This window comes from Ctenocephalides felis, unplaced genomic scaffold, assembly GCF_003426905.1.
Source record: "Ctenocephalides felis isolate EL2017-DRISC unplaced genomic scaffold, ASM342690v1 CF-g0.4_SCAFFOLD_01886, whole genome shotgun sequence".
Lineage (NCBI taxonomy): Eukaryota > Metazoa > Arthropoda > Insecta > Siphonaptera > Pulicidae > Ctenocephalides > Ctenocephalides felis.
In genome coordinates this window covers 119,525,746-119,541,763 of record NW_020538040.1, presented here as the reverse complement: position 1 = coordinate 119,541,763, position 16,018 = coordinate 119,525,746, and the positions used below count along the sequence as shown (strand labels likewise).

The 16,018-nt window shown below is 45.1% G+C and overlaps 1 protein-coding gene across 1 annotated transcript; it reads left to right on the top strand.

The window, feature by feature from the left end:
• Nucleotides 1–666: 666 nt before the first annotated feature.
• LOC113375805 lies at nucleotides 667–1,986 on the top strand. The gene has a single exon (XM_026615752.1). The coding sequence runs from the start codon at nucleotides 667–669 to the stop codon at nucleotides 1,984–1,986; it is 1,320 nt and encodes a 439-aa protein (XP_026471537.1).
• The last annotated feature ends 14,032 nt before the right edge of the window (nucleotides 1,987–16,018 follow it).

Sequence of the window (16,018 nt, the reverse complement as noted above, 5' to 3'; positions counted from 1 at the left end):
ACCTACGCTGACTTGCTAAAGAACATAAAAGGCAAGGTAAACCCCGAAGAAAGCGGAGCGAACATTAAGTCCATACGGCAAACAAAGGAGGGCGGAGTATTGCTAGAGATTAGCAAAAAGACCAATGATGACATAGCTTTCACGGAAGCAATTAAAACGGCGGTAGGCGGCTGTGGAACGGTCAAGCGATTGACGCCGATGACCACCATCGAAATACTTGACCTGGACGGAGTGTCTACCGAAGCCGAAATCCGGGGAGCATTAACGAGAGATTACAAAGAAAACCTTGAGATAAGGCGCGTGAACCTAACTAAGGTTACCCCTAGTGGTCAACGGGCAGCCTTCTGCGAGATCGATGAGGCTAGTGCTATGAAGGCCCTCGAACAGGCCCGCATCAAGATCGGATGGGTGAATTGTCGCATTTGATTAGTGGCAAAAGTACCTCGGTGCTTCAAATGTCTCGGATTTGGACACCAGTCTCGCTACTGTAAAGGACCAGATCGGAGCAAACGCTGCTATAAGTGCGGTGGCGAGAACCACAAATCAGCAGACTGCACGAAACAACCAAAATGCTTTCAAAGACAAAGATAGCGTGTGCCATATCTCCGGTTCGGGTGCATGTAATGTATACAGAGCCGCCCTAGCGGAAGCGACGAAAGCGCAGAAATGACACGAATACTTCAAGGAAACTTGAATAGATGTTCGCTTGCGCAGAACCTACTTTACCAGCGCGTAGCTGAGGACAAAATTGACGTCTGCATAATCAGCGAACAATACCAGAGCGCCCTTGTTAAATCATGGTACGTGGATAAGACGAGTACAGCAGCTATCTGGTTAGTGACTCGGAAGATTATTCCCGTAGATACCGGATCTGGGGATGATTATGTCTGGATAAAAACCCCTGAAATGTATATCATGAGCGTATATTTATCTCCCAACGAAGGAATCAGCGTGTTCCGCCAGAAGCTGACCAGCATCGAGAACACCATCTGTGGATTTAATGGCGAAGTCTTAATAGCTGGAGACTTCAATGCTAAGTCTGTGGAATGGGGCGCAGATTTCTCAGACACCAAAGGAAACGAAGTTACGGACATGGCAGCGAGGCTCGATCTTACAGTCCTGAATATTGGAGTGACGTCGACATTTAGAAGACCTGGTTATCGCGAGTCAATTCTCGATATTACTCTGGCGACTCCAAAAATTGCCAGCAGAATCCAGGACTGGAAGGTCTCCGAGGAATACACTGGAAGTGATCATCAATCCATCATCTACTGGATAGAAGAGACTACCCACCACGTACACCGAGATTACGAAAGATGCAGCTGGAATACCAGGAAGTCGGACATTGATGCTCTACGAAAATCCCTCACGCGGGGGTGGGTGACACTCGAATCACATCCGTTCCCAACTAACAGCAGCGAGACGGAAAACATTGTAACAAAAACGATGAAGATTATAACCGCAGCATGCAATGCTTCTATGCCACGTCGTAAAACACAGGACTTGCGCCGGCCAGCATATTGGTGGACATGCGAAATCGCAGAGCTGAGAAAAAAATGTCACCAACTCCGACGACGAGCAACAAGAGCTGCTAAGCACTCCCCAGCTCAGACCTACTACTCCAATGAGTACAAGGCGGCCAAGAAGGAGCTCAATAGAGCCATCAAGTCCAGTAAAGGCAAGCTGTGGGCAGAAATTTGCAACGACCTCAATAACGATGTCTGGGGCAAAGCCTACCATATAGTCGCAAAAGGATTGGGTAGAACCTTACGAGAGCCGCCAAAAAGCCCGGCTATGATGAACCAGATTGTTACTGAGCTCTTCCCAAACCACCCAGCGCGGAAGAAGAGTCGCTACAAGAACACCACCAATGTGTTGCAGTTCACTGTTTCGGAACTGCAAACCGCAGCAAAAACCCTGAAACTAGGGAAAGCACCCGGCCCTGACGGTATTCCAACACAAGTGATTAAGCTCATTGCACAGTAATTTCCTTACATCCTGTTGAATGCTTACAATGCATGCCTTGTGACCGGAACGTTCCCTTCTGTCTGGAAACGACAAAGACTCGTCCTTCTCGACAGAGGAAAGGGACCTCCGATAACAGCTTCATCATACAGACCACTGTGTATGCTGGATATAACTGCGAAGCTGCTTGAAAAACTTATCAAAGCCAGACTTCGAAAAGATGTTGAATCCTCCGGAGGTTTCTCCTCAAGCCAGTACGGCTTCCGGAAAGGGCGATCAACCATCGATGCAATCAAAGAAGTTGTAGAAACCGCAACAAAGTCGTGGGCTGGCAGCCTAAAGTCTAGGAAAGTTTGTATACTTCTCACGTTGGACGTGAAGAATGCTTTCAACAGCGCATCGTGGAAGGATATACTGGAGGCGCTGGAGAAGAGATTCCGGGTGAAAGATGACATCTTGACAATGGTAGACAGCTACCTGGACGATCGAGTACTCATCGTTGAAACCACTGAGGGAACAGTGAGCCGCAAGATAACAGCTGGTGCACCACAGGGTTCGGTTATGGGACCTGATCTGTGGAACGCTGACTATGACGAGCTGTTCGAAATTCCCTTACCCCCGCAGGTGCATCTCACAGGGTTTGCGGATGATGTCGCAGCTACTATTGTGGCAGACAGCGTTGAAGAGGCCGAGGTACTGGTCGATTTCACCATCGAAGCCGTCGCGGCCTGGTTGGACCAGCACCATCTGAAGCTAGCCAAAGAGAAAACGGAGATGGTAGTCCTAACTAGTGTTAGAACGAAATATCGAGTACTGAGTAAATATCGATATTTTGCGGTCGATAGTGAGTACTTTTGCTATCGATTTTTTAGCTCGATCTATTTGCCAATATCGATTCTTTACGTCGATAGTACTCAAAAAGAATCGACAGCGTAATCTATGAACACCACTCATCGACCAACTATTAACACCACTCATCGACCAACTATTAACACCACTCATTGCCAAACGCAAAGCAATAGTCTCTCTAGGTGGTCATAATTGTTCAAAGAAGTGTCAAAAAATGATCCCGAAGGGTCATTAGTCTCAGAATTTATTGCTCTAAAACCCAAGATGGATATGACCACACATAAAGATGATTTTTAAAGTATTTTAAATGTTTTATAATAACATATTCAACAATCAAAGTATGATTATTTCAAATAATTGAGTTTCTTGTAGAACATACACAAACTTTAAATTTAAACTTTAAATCCCATCGCTCCGAAGGGATGTTTTTCTACAAGTGTCGAAATATTATCTTGACCGTCATTAAACTGAATGTTTATTGCTTTCCAAAGAGGTTTATATTGCACTTTTATGTAAACATGTAACGGATTTTTAAAGTTGAATGCTCGCTAAAATTATTCATATAAAAATATTTAACAATTATAAAATATTATTTTACTTAAAAGTATTAAAAATATTATTGTACTCAAAAATACTTAAAAAGTATTGTTTTTTGAATATAGTATCAGACTATTATATTGTTTTAATCAGAAATACTCAACTATTATAACTTGTCTTTTTTGTGGAAAAATTATAGAATTTGAAATTAGTATTGGAAAATTACAGTTAAAATTTTACAATATTGAAATTGATTCTGATTTAACACATCAGATACAAGCAATAGAATTCATTCTAATATTGTGATATGATATTTAATGAGTTTTCGATCTTTGTTGCACTTATGTTTGATTTTTATGAAGAGTATTCAAAATTCGATATTGAGTACTATCGATACTTTCGCCATGAAATTTTTTTGGCATCGATATTTTGATTAGATACTTTTTAAAGTACTCAATATCGATCTTTTGCCTCGATACTTCTAACACTAGTCCTAACACGCCAAAAATGGTTCCCAGAACCGTTTAGTACAATCATCGACGGACTAACACTGACGTCTACAAAGTCAGTCCGCTATTTGGGCGTTCAGTTAGATGCAAAGCTGACATTCCGTGAACACTTGGAACGCACGTGTACAAGGGCTAGCAAGACTGTATCTAGTCTATCGAGAATCATGGCCAATACTATCGGCCCACGTGCCAAAAAGAGGAGAGCTCTCCTGGAGGTGGTTCACTCAGTCCTGCTTTACGGAGCGGAAATCTGGGCGCATACATTACAACAGAAGACGTATCGTAAGAAACTGGCAGCAGTACAGCGGCGAGGAGCACTTAGAGTGGTTTGTGCCTATCGCACAGTTTCCGAAGACGCAGTGCTTGTTATAGCTGGAGCTCCGCCTATAGACCTTTTGGCGATCGAAAGGGCCAGGTTGTATAACCTCAAAAAAGGAGGCCTCAATGCCAGCTAAGCGAGGGCAATGGTGAGAAAGAACACCCTGAAGGAATGGAAAGTAAGGTGGCAGGCGTCTGATCGTGGTAGATGGACAGCACGTCTGATCCCTAATAGGCCTGGCTCGCCAGGAAACATGGCGAAATAGACTTCTTTCTAACTCAGATGATGACGGGTCATGGCTCGTTCAATGCATATCTCTTCAGGTTCGGTTTGCACACATCACCGACGTGCAAATACTGTCCGGAAAAAGCCGACGATGCTGAGCACACCTTTTTTAAGTGCACGCGCTGGAAGAACTTCAGGGCTGACACCGAATTGTCCCTGGGAAGGGCCCTTAATTCCCAGAACATTGTAAATACCATGCTGCAAAGCAAGGAAAACTAGGACGAGGTAGCAGCTTATGCACGGCGCCTCTTGACAGCAAAAATCGCCGAGAGGGACCAATAAACTTAGGAGCTAACGTCACGTGACGCAACACGGACTGGGTTGAAGTAATGCTAACGCGGTTCCGACCCAGTCTTCCCCGTGATCATATGCGGAGAAATGAGGAGAGGAGGTTTTTCTCTATATTAAAAAAAAAAAGACATAGACATAGACATAGACATAGACATAGACATAGACATAGACATAGACATAGACATAGACATAGACATAGACATAGTCATGGAACATGGCTAACTGCATGGGACCACGAACCCGAAAGCGACGAGTCTTGCTTGAGGTAGTCCATTCTGTATTGCTATACGGAGCGGAAATATGGGCGGATATCCTCCAGCAAAAGACTTATCGGCGCAAAATAGCGGCAGTGCAAAGACGAGGAGCTCTGAGAGTTACCTGTGCCTATCGCACGGTCTCAGAAGCAGCCGTACTGGTAATACAGGAGCCACACCGATTGACTTGCTAGCTATCGAGAGAGTAAAACTCTACGACGCTAAATTAGGTGCGGAAATTCCACAGAAACAAGGTCGAGAATTAAAAATGAAACGTTACAAAAGTGGCAAAATCGGTGGACGTCAGGAGAGACGGGCAGATGGACGGCGCGCCTGATCCCGAACATTAGCGCCTGGCTCTCTCGACAATACGGCGACACAGATTTCTTTCTGACCCAGCTACTGACAGAACATGGACAGTTTAATGCGTATCTTTTTAAGATGGGCCTGCATAGCACGCCAATGTGCAAATACTGTCCAGAAAAAATCGACGACGCTGAGCACACGTTCTTTGAATGTGCTCGGTGGAAGGACTATCGCAACAATGCTGAGCACATTATAGGCACCAGGCTCACCCCCTCAAGTCTTGTGACCTATATGATGAAACAAGAAGAAAACTGGTCAGCTGTAGCAGCTTATGCACAGCATCTTCTGAAGGATAAAATCATAGAAAAGGACCAGTAGTCGGAAGCAGGCGTCGCAAGGCGCAGCACGGACTGGATTGATGTAATGCTAACGCGGTTCCAATCCGGTCCTCTCCGTACCATCTGCGGGGAGAGGGGAGAGGAGTGTTTTTTTTTTAGTGGGTAAAAATCTCCACACTGCCGTCCGTCGTTGTCTGCTGTAGGATGGATAGCGGAGTATCAACGATGGCGGTGTCTTATGAAGATTTTTTTTTCGCACCTCTATAAAAAAAAAAAAAAAAAAAAGACATAGGCATAGACATAGACATAGACATAGACATAGACATAGACATAGACATAGACATAGACAAAGACATAGACATAGACATAGACATAGACATAGACATAGTCATAGACATAGACATAGACATAGACATAGACATAGACATAGACATAGACGTCTAGCAGGTTCAATCAGTACGGCGTACAACCTGGCACTGAGTGATCTCTCTACCACGCTCGAAAAACCAATGAATCGAGTTGCGACGACGACTCAAACACACCAGGGATGGCGACAACTGCGCCGCCGTGCACACCCATACCAAGCAAAGTGGTAAAAAATCCCAAAAAAAGGCAATTATCTTCGCCAAGCCCGATCTTATCCACTGAACGTCAAACCAAAAAGCCCACGCAAGAGGGCGATTGGAAATTAGTTGACCGGAAAAAGAAGAAGGCTCCAGAACCGCGCGAGAACGGTGCGCAAAAACGAACGGCTAAAGCGAGTCAAGAAGGCAACGGGCGTAAGGATGGTCCCGTGAAAGTGCTTCAGAAAACAAGGCGGAAAAAAGTTCTGACCAAGGCAATCCTCATAAAGCCTTCGGCTGGACAAACCTACGCTGACTTGCTAAAGAACATAAAAGGCAAGGTAAACCCCGAAGAAAGCGGAGCGAACATTAAGTCCATACGCCAAACAAAGAAGGGCGGAGTATTGCTAGAGATTAGCAAAAAGACCAATGATGACACAGCTTTCACGGAAGCAATTAAAACGGCGGTAGGCGGCTGTGGAACGGTCAAGCGATTAACGCCGATGATCACCATCGAAATACTTGATCTGGACGGAGTGTCTACCGAAGCCGAAATCCGGGAAGCATTAACGAGAGATTACAAAGAAAACCTCAAGGTTACCCCTAGAGGTCAACGGGCAGCCTTCTGCGAGATCGATGAGGCTAGTGCTATGAAGGCCCTCGAAAAGGCCCGCATCAAGATCGGATGGGTGAATTGTCGCATTCGATTAGTGGCAAGAGTACCTCGGTGCTTCAAATGTCTCGGATTTGGACACCAGTCTCGCTACTGTAAAGGACCAGATCGGAGCAAATGCTGCTATAAGTGCGGTGGCGAGAACCACAAATCAGCAGACTGCACGAAACAACCAAAATGCTTTCTGTGCACTTTAAATGGAAAAGACAAAGATAGCGTGTGCCATATCTTCGGTTCGGGTGCATGTGATGTATACAGAGCCGCCCTAGCGGAAGCGACGAAAGCGCAGAAATGACACGAATACTTCAAGGAAACTTGAATAGATGTTTGCTTGCGCAGAACCTACTTTACCAGCGCGTAGCTGAGGACAAAATTGACGTCTGCATAATCAGCGAACAATACCAGAGCGCCCTTGTTAAATCATGGAACGTGGATAAGACGAGTACAGCAGCTATCTGGTTAGTGACTCGGAAGATTACTCCCGTAGATACCGGATCTGGGGATGGTTATGTCTGGATAAAAACCCCTGAAATGTATATCATGAGCGTATATTTATCTCCCAACGAAGGAATCAGCGTGTTCCGCCAGAAGCTGACCAGCATCGAGAACACCATCTGTGGATTTAATGGCGAAGTCTTAATAGCTGGAGACTTCAATGCTAAGTCTGTGGAATGGGGCCCAGATTTCTCAGACACCAAAGGAAACGAAGTTACGGACATGGCAGCGAGGCTCGATCTTACAGTCCTGAATACTGGAGTGACGTCGACATTTAGAAGACCTGGTTATCGAGAGTCAATTCTCGATATTACTCTGGCGACTCCAAAAATTGCCAGCAGAATCCAGGACTAAAAGGTCTTCGAGGAATACACTGGAAGTGATCATCAATCCATCATCTACTGGATAGAAGAGACTACCCACCACGTACACCGAGATTACGAAAGATGCAGCTGGAATACCAGGAAGTTGGACATCGATGCTCTACGAGAATCCCTCACGCGGGGGTGGGTGACACTCGAATCACATCCGTTCCCAACTAACAGCAGCGAGACGGAAAACATTGTAACAAAAACGATGAAGATTATAACCGCAGCATGCAATGCTTCTATGCCACGTCGTAAAACACAGGACTTGCGCCGGCCAGCATATTGGTGGACATGCGAAATCGCAGAGCTGAGGAAAAAATGTCACACAGCTCAGACCTACTACTCCAATAAGTACAAAACGGCCAAAAAGGAGCTCAATAGAGCCATCAAGTCCAGTAAAGGCAAGCTGTGGGCAGAAATTTGCAACGACCTCAATAACGATGTCTGGGGCAAAGCCTACCATATAGTCGCAAAAGGATTGGGTAGAACCTTACCAGAGCCGCCAAAAAGCCCGGCTATGATGAACCAGATTGTTACTGAGCTCTTCCAAAACCACCCAGCGCGGAAGAAGAGTCGCTACAAGAACACCACCAATGTGTTGCAGTTCACTGTTTCGGAACTGCAAACCGCAGCAAAAACCCTGAAACTAGGGAAAGCACCCGGCCCTGACGGTATTCCAACACAAGTGATTAAGCTCATTGCACAGAAATTTCCTTACATCCTGTTGAATGCTTACAATGCATGCCTTGTGACCGGAACGTTCCCTTCTGTCTGGAAACGACAAAGACTCGTCCTTCTCGACAAAGGAAAGGGACCTCCGATAACAGCTTCATCATACAGACCGCTGTGTATGCTGGATATAACTGGGAAGCTGCTTGAAAAACTTATCATTGCCAGACTTCGAAAAGATGTTGAATCCTCCGGAGGTTTCTCCTCAAGCCAGTACGGCTTCCGGAAAGGGCGATCAACCATCGATGCAATCAAAGAAGTTGTAGAAACCGCAACAAAGTCGTGGGCTGGCAGCCTAAAGTCTAGGAAAGTTTGTATACTTCTCACGTTGGACGTGAAGAATGCTCTCAACAGCGCATCGTGGAAGGATATACTGGAGGCGCTGGAGAAGAGATTCCAGGTGAAAGATGACATCTTGACAATGGTGGACAGCTACCTGGACGATCGAGTACTCATCGTTGAAACCACTGAGGGAACAGTGAGCCGCAAGATAACAGCTGGTGCACCACAGGGTTTGGTTATGGGACCTGATCTGTGGAACGCTGACTATGACGAGCTGTTCGAAATTTCCTTACCCCCGCAGGTGCATCTCACAGGGTTTGCGGATGATGTCGCAGCTACTATTGTGGCAGACAGCGTTCAAGAGGCCGAGGTACTGGTCGATTTCACCATCGAAGCTGTCGCGGCCTGGTTGGACCAGCACCATGTGAAGCTAGCCAAAGAGAAAACGGAGATGGTAGTCCTAACACGCCAAAAATGGTTCCCAGAACCGTTTAGTACAATCATCGACGGACTAACACTGACGTCTACAAAGTCAGTCCGCTATTTGGGCGTTCAGTTAGATGCAAAGCTGACATTCCGTGAACACTTGGAACGCACGTGTACAAGGGCTAGCAAGACTGTGTCTAGTCTATTGAGAATCATGGCCAATACTATCGGCCCACGTGCCAAAAAGAGGAAAGCTCTCCTGGAGGTGGTTCACTCAGTCCTGCTTTACGGAGTGGAAATCTGGGCGCATACATTACAACAGAAGACGTATCGTAAGAAACTGGCAGCAGTACAGCGGCGAGGAGCACTTAGAGTGGCTTGTGCCTATCGCACAGTTTCCGAAGACGCAGTGCTTGTTATAGCTGGAGCTCCGCCTATAGACCTTTTGGCGATCGAAAGGGCCAGGTTGTATAACCTCAAAAAAGGAGGCCTCAATGCCAGCGAAGCGAGGGCAATGGTGAGAAAGGACACCCTGAAGGAATAGAAAGTAAGGTGGCAGGCGTCTGATCGTGGTAGATGGACAGCACGTCTGATCCCTAATATCAAGGCCTGGCTCGCCAGGAAACATGGCGAAACAGACTTCTTTCTAACTCAGATGATGACGGGTCATGGCTCGTTCAATGCATATCTCTTCAGGTTCGGTTTGCACACATCACCGACGTGCAAATACTGTCCGGAAAAAGCCGACGATGCTGAGCACACCTTTTTTAAGTGCACGCGCTGGAAGAACTTCAGGGCTGACACCGAATTGTCCCTGGGAAGGGCCCTTAATCCCCAGAACATTGTAAATACCATGCTGCAAAGCAAGGAAAACTGGGCCGAGGTAGCAGCTTATGCACGGCGCCTCTTGACAGCAAAAATCGCCGAGAGGGACCAATAAACTTAGGAGCTAACGTCACGTGACGCAACACGGACTGGGTTGAAGTAATGCTAACGCGGTTCCGACCCAGTCTTCCCCGTGATCATATGCGGGGAAATGAGGAGAGGAGGTTTTTTAGTGGGTGGAAATCCCACACTACCGTCCATCATCTTTTAAACACACGGTGTCTTTGAAAGATATTTCCTTCTCTATATATAAAAAAAAAAAAAAAAAAAAAGACATGGACATAGACATAGACATAGACATAGATATAGACATAGTCATGGAACATGGCTAACTGCATGGGACCACGAACCCGAAAGCGACGAGTCTTGCTTGAGGTAGTCCATTCTGTATTGCTATACGGAGCGGAAATATGGGCGGATATCCTCCAGCAAAAGAATTATCGGCGCAAAATAGCGGCAGTGCAAAGACGAGGAGCTCTGAGAGTTACCTGTGCCTATCGCACGGTCTCAGAAGCAGCCGTACTGGTAATACAAGAGCCACACCGATTGACTTGCTAGCTATCGAGAGAGTAAAACTTTACGACGCTAAATTAGGTGGCGGGAATTTCACAGAAACAAGGTCGAGAATTAAAAATGAAACATTACAAGAGTGGCAAAATCGGTGGACGTCAGGAGAGACAGGCAGATGGACGGCGCGCCTGATCCCGAACATTAGCGCCTGGCTCTCTCGACAATACGGCGACACAGATTTCTTTCTGACCCAGCTACTGACAGGACATGGACAGTTTAATGCGTATCTTTTTAAGATGGGCCTGCATAGCACGCCAATGTGCAAATACTGTCCAGAAAAAATCGACGACGCTGAGCACACGTTCTTTGAATGTGCTCGGTGGAAGGACTATCGCAACAACGCTGAGCACATTATAGGCACCAGGCTCACCCCCTCAAGTCTTGTGACCTATATGATGAAACAAGAAGAAAACTGGTCAGCTGTAGCAGCTTATGCACAGCATCTTCTGAAGGATAAAATCATAGAAAAGGACCAGTAGTCGGAAGCAGGCGTCGCAAGGCGCAGCACGGACTGGATTGATGTAATGCTAACGCGGTTCCAATCCGGTCCTCTCCGTACCATCTGCGGGGAGAGGGAAGAGGAGCGTTTTTTTTTAGTGGGTAAAAATACATAGACATAGACATTTTTTTTTTTTATATATAGAGAAGGAAAAATCTTTCAAAGACACCGTGTCTTTAAAAGATGATGGACGGTAGTGTGGGATTTCCACCCACTAAAAAACCTCCTCTCCTCATTTCCCCGCATATGATCACGGGGAAGACTGGGTCGGAACCGCGTTAGCATTACTTCAACCCAGTCCGTGTTGCGTCACGTGACGTTAGCTCCTAAGTTTATTGGTCCCTCTCGGCGATTTTTGCTGTCAAGAGGCGTCGTGCATAAGCTGCTACCTCGGCCCAGTTTTCCTTGCTTTGCAGCATGGTATTTACAATGTTCTGGGGATTAAGGGCCCTTCCCAGGGACAATTTGGTGTCAGCCCTGAAGTTCTTCCAGCGCGTGCACTTAAAAAAGGTGTGCTCAGCATCGTCGGCTTTTTCCGGACAGTATTTGCACGTCGGTGATGTGTGCAAACCGAACCTGAAGAGATATGCATTGAACGAGCCATGACCCGTCATCATCTGAGTTAGAAAGGAGTCTGTTCCGCCATGTTTCCTGGCGAGCCAGGCCTCGATATTAGGGATCAGACGTGCTGTCCATCTACCACGATCAGACGCCTGCCACCTTACTTTCTATTCCTTCAGGGTGTCCTTTCTCACCATTGCCCTCGCTTCGCTGGCATTGAGGCCTCCTTTTTTGAGGTTATACAACCTGGCCCTTTCGATCGCCAAAAGGTCTATAGGCGGAGCTCCAGCTATAACAAGCACTGCGTCTTCGGAAACTGTGCGATAGGCACAAGCCACTCTAAGTGCTCCTCGCCGCTGTATTGCTGCCAGTTTCTTACGATACGTCTTCTGTTGTAATGTATGCGCCCAGATTTCCGCTCCGTAAAGCAGGACTGAGTGAACCACCTCCAGGAGAGCTTTCCTCTTTTTGGCACGTGGGCCGATAGTATTGGCCATGATTCTCAATAGACTAGACACAGTCTTGCTAGCCCTTGTACACGTGCGTTCCAAGTGTTCACGGAATGTCAGCTTTGCATCTAACTGAACGCCCAAATAGCGGACTGACTTTGTAGACGTCAGTGTTAGTCCGTCGATGATTGTACTAAACGGTTCTGGGAACCATTTTTCGCGTGTTAGGACTACCATCTCCGTTTTCTCTTTGGCTAGCTTCAGATGGTGCTGGTCCAACCAGGCCGCGACGGCTTCGATGGTGAAATCGACCAGTACCTCGGCCTCTTCAACGCTGTCTGCCACAATTGTAGCTGCGACATCATCCGCAAACCCTGTGAGATGCACCTGCGGGGGTAAGGGAATTTCGAACAGCTCGTCATAGTCAGCGTTCCACAGATCAGGTCCCATAACCGAACCCTGTGGTGCACCAGCTGTTATCTTGCGGCTCACTGTTCCCTCAGTGATTTCAACGATGAGTACTCGATCGTCCAGGTAGCTGTCTACCATTGTCAATATGTCATCTTTCACCCGGAATCTCTTCTCCAGCGCCTCCAGTATATCCTTCTACGATGCGCTGTTGAAAGCATTCTTCACGTCCAACGTGAGAAGTATACAAACTTTCCTAGACTTTAGGCTGCCAGCCCACGACTTTGTCGCGGTTTCTACAACTTCTTTGATTGCATCGATGGTTGATCGCCCTTTCCGGAAGCCGTACTGGCTTGAGGAGAAACGTCCGGAGGATTCAACATCTTTTCGAAGTCTGGCTTTGATAAGTTTTTCAAGCAGCTTCCCAGTTATATCCAGCATAGACATAGACATAGACATAGACATAGACATAGACATAGACATAGACATAGACATAGACATAGACATAGACATAGACATAGACATAGTCATAGACATAGACATAGACATAGAAATTAGTTATTTTGTCGTACAAAATTTATAATTAGTTTCATCAGTTTTAATAAGTTACTAATAAGTTAGTGAGCTGAGTGATCCTCGCCTCTGGGTGCAGGTAGAATTTTTGTTAAAATGATCCCCATCAGAGGGGACTTAGTGTCAAACAATGCTGGTGATGCAATCAATGAATCACACAATAATTTGAACACAACGCTATGTCCAGGTATATCAGATATAGCCCAGAACCCGCTGACCAGCTCATGCGACGGTATGACTAGTAAAGTAGAACCAGTGGCTGAACTGTCACATATAATACCGGAAAATGTCATTTTACAACGGAATGAGTCATTGAAGTGCCTTGAGAATCTGATAAATGAACTGCATATGATTGTCAAATCAAAGTCAAACATACATAAAGAGGTGAAAATAAAAACAGGCAACATAGCGGCCGTAATTAAAAGATTTATTGATTTAGACAACCAATTGTTAGAGGAAAAAGGCCGAACCACGGATGATACGGAAGTTATGATAAATGAAGTGCAATGTTGTGAGACAGCCCCTATAGAAAAAAGTGTACGGCAGGACACAAGCAAAGCCACAAGAAACCGAAACTCACAACATATAAGCAATAATCAGGTTAATGAGAAAAATGGTTGGCCAAGACGTCAGACGATCATAGAAATATGTAATGAAGAAGAAATCGAGGTAAATGACTGGCATAAAGTTCAGCCGAGAAAACAGAAAAAAAAGGAAACAAGGGTACATCTGTCAGAACAGGACTCTAACCATAAAATGATAAAAAATCATAAAATTTTTCCAAAACCAAATGCCTTATTAATCCGGCCGACCGAAAAAGTTAATTATTCCGAAATATTACGTCGCATCAAACATGATGTCCCTGATGACAAGGTAAATACGACAGTAGACAAAATAAACAAAACCAGAAATGGAGACTTGTTGATAACTATTTCTAAGAAAAGTGCGGACAAAGGCCAAGGACTACAACAGATTATCGCAGGTGTGTTAAAGGATGAGGCCGAAGTTATTTATAAGGGGCACCAAGTAACTATAGAAATAAGGGATATTGATGATGAAACCTCAAAAATTGATATCCAGATAGCACTACAAAAAGCAACCGCAGGAGCCTGCAACACACCAACAGAAGCAATTAGGCTTCGTAAGGCATATAGAGGTCCCCAGATTGCTACTGTAGTTCTTCCAGCGGCAGTTGTACACGATCTGCTCAAAGCAAGTAGCAAAATACGAATTGGATGGGTCAACTGTCAAATTAAAATCATCAAGAAACCAATTCGATGTTTTAAATGCTGGCTATTCGGACATTATGGATCACAGTGCAAGAGCAAAGTTAATCGGACCAATCTATGCATTAGATGTGGACAAGAAGGTCACAAAATAGCCAACTGTATAAATGCAGCAAAATGTGCACTATGCGCTAAAAATCGAAACTCTGAAAATGTAGCACATCATGCCGGCACTCACAGATGTCCTGTATATAGGGAGGCCATAGAGAAAATAATGAACGCAAAAGCATGAAGATAATACAGCTAAACATGAATCATTGTGAGGCTGCACACGACTTGCTTATGCAGACAGTAAGAGATATAAAAATTGATGTTGCCCTCTTATCAGAACCTTACAAACATCTAACTGATTGGCCATGGGAAACGGACAGTACCACCAAAGCCGTTATTTGGTCCTGTGGCAAATTTTGTTTTCAAAATGTTGTTAACAATAGCAACGTTGGATTTGTCGCAGCATCATTAGATGGCATACATTTATACAGCTGTTACGCTCCATCTAGTCTTTCTTTGCCAGATTTTGTCGATTTTTTAGATCGTCTTGTGGAGGATGCAAAACGACACCACCCCGTAGCGATAGCCGGTGACTTTAACGCATGGGCGGTAGACTGGGGAAGTAGGAAGACTAATGCAAGAGGTAAAGCACTTTTAGAGGCCTTCAATGCACTTGACGTTGTTTTACTTAATAGTGGTGATAAACCAACCTTTGAAAAGGGCAGTGCAAACTCAATAATAGACCTTACTTTTGTTAGCAATAGCCTCGTCAGAGGAATTTGCAATTGGGAGGTATTAGATATCTACACTGCTAGTGACCACAATGCAATCATCTGGGAAATATCAACAAATAGAAACATTAGAAGACATGCGAAAATATCTAAAGCCATTGGGTGGAAAATAAAATCTTTTGATGCAAGCGCCATGAGAGTTGCCTTAAATTGCAAACCTATAATTTCAGAACACGCAGATGAGCATACTAGAGAGCTGATGGAGAGAATAACCGAAGCCTGTGATATCAGTATGACTCGTAAACATGGCATGAATCAAAAACAATCTGTGCACTGGTCGACTGAAGAAATCAGCTCTCTTCAGAGTGCCTAAAGAAAAGAAGGATTTCTCAGCGTGGATATAGTCTCAGTAATTCTGCACAACTGGTAGTGGAATATAAACAAGCACGTAGGCAACTAAATAAAGCTATCAAAGATAGTAAAGTTAGGTGCTGGAAAGAACTTTTGGATGAAGTCGAGGAAAATCCATGGGGAAAACCTTATAAGACTGTAATATCTCGCCTCAAAAGCCAGCCAATACCTTCACCAACTTGCCCACGACTATTGAATAAAATAGTAACTACTTTGTTTCCACGACAACCTAATTTGAACTACCAGGTAACACAAGTAGAACAGAATAATATTCCACTTATAACACTGCAAGAACTGATGGAAGCTTGTCATCGCGTTGGTAATAGCAAGGCACCGGGATTAGATGGAATTCCTAATATTGCCTTAGAAACATCAATTATGACATCTCCGGCAATGTTTCTTAATGCATATAATACATGCCTGAAAGAAGGGGTTTTTTCACGAAAATGGAAACAGCAAAGATTA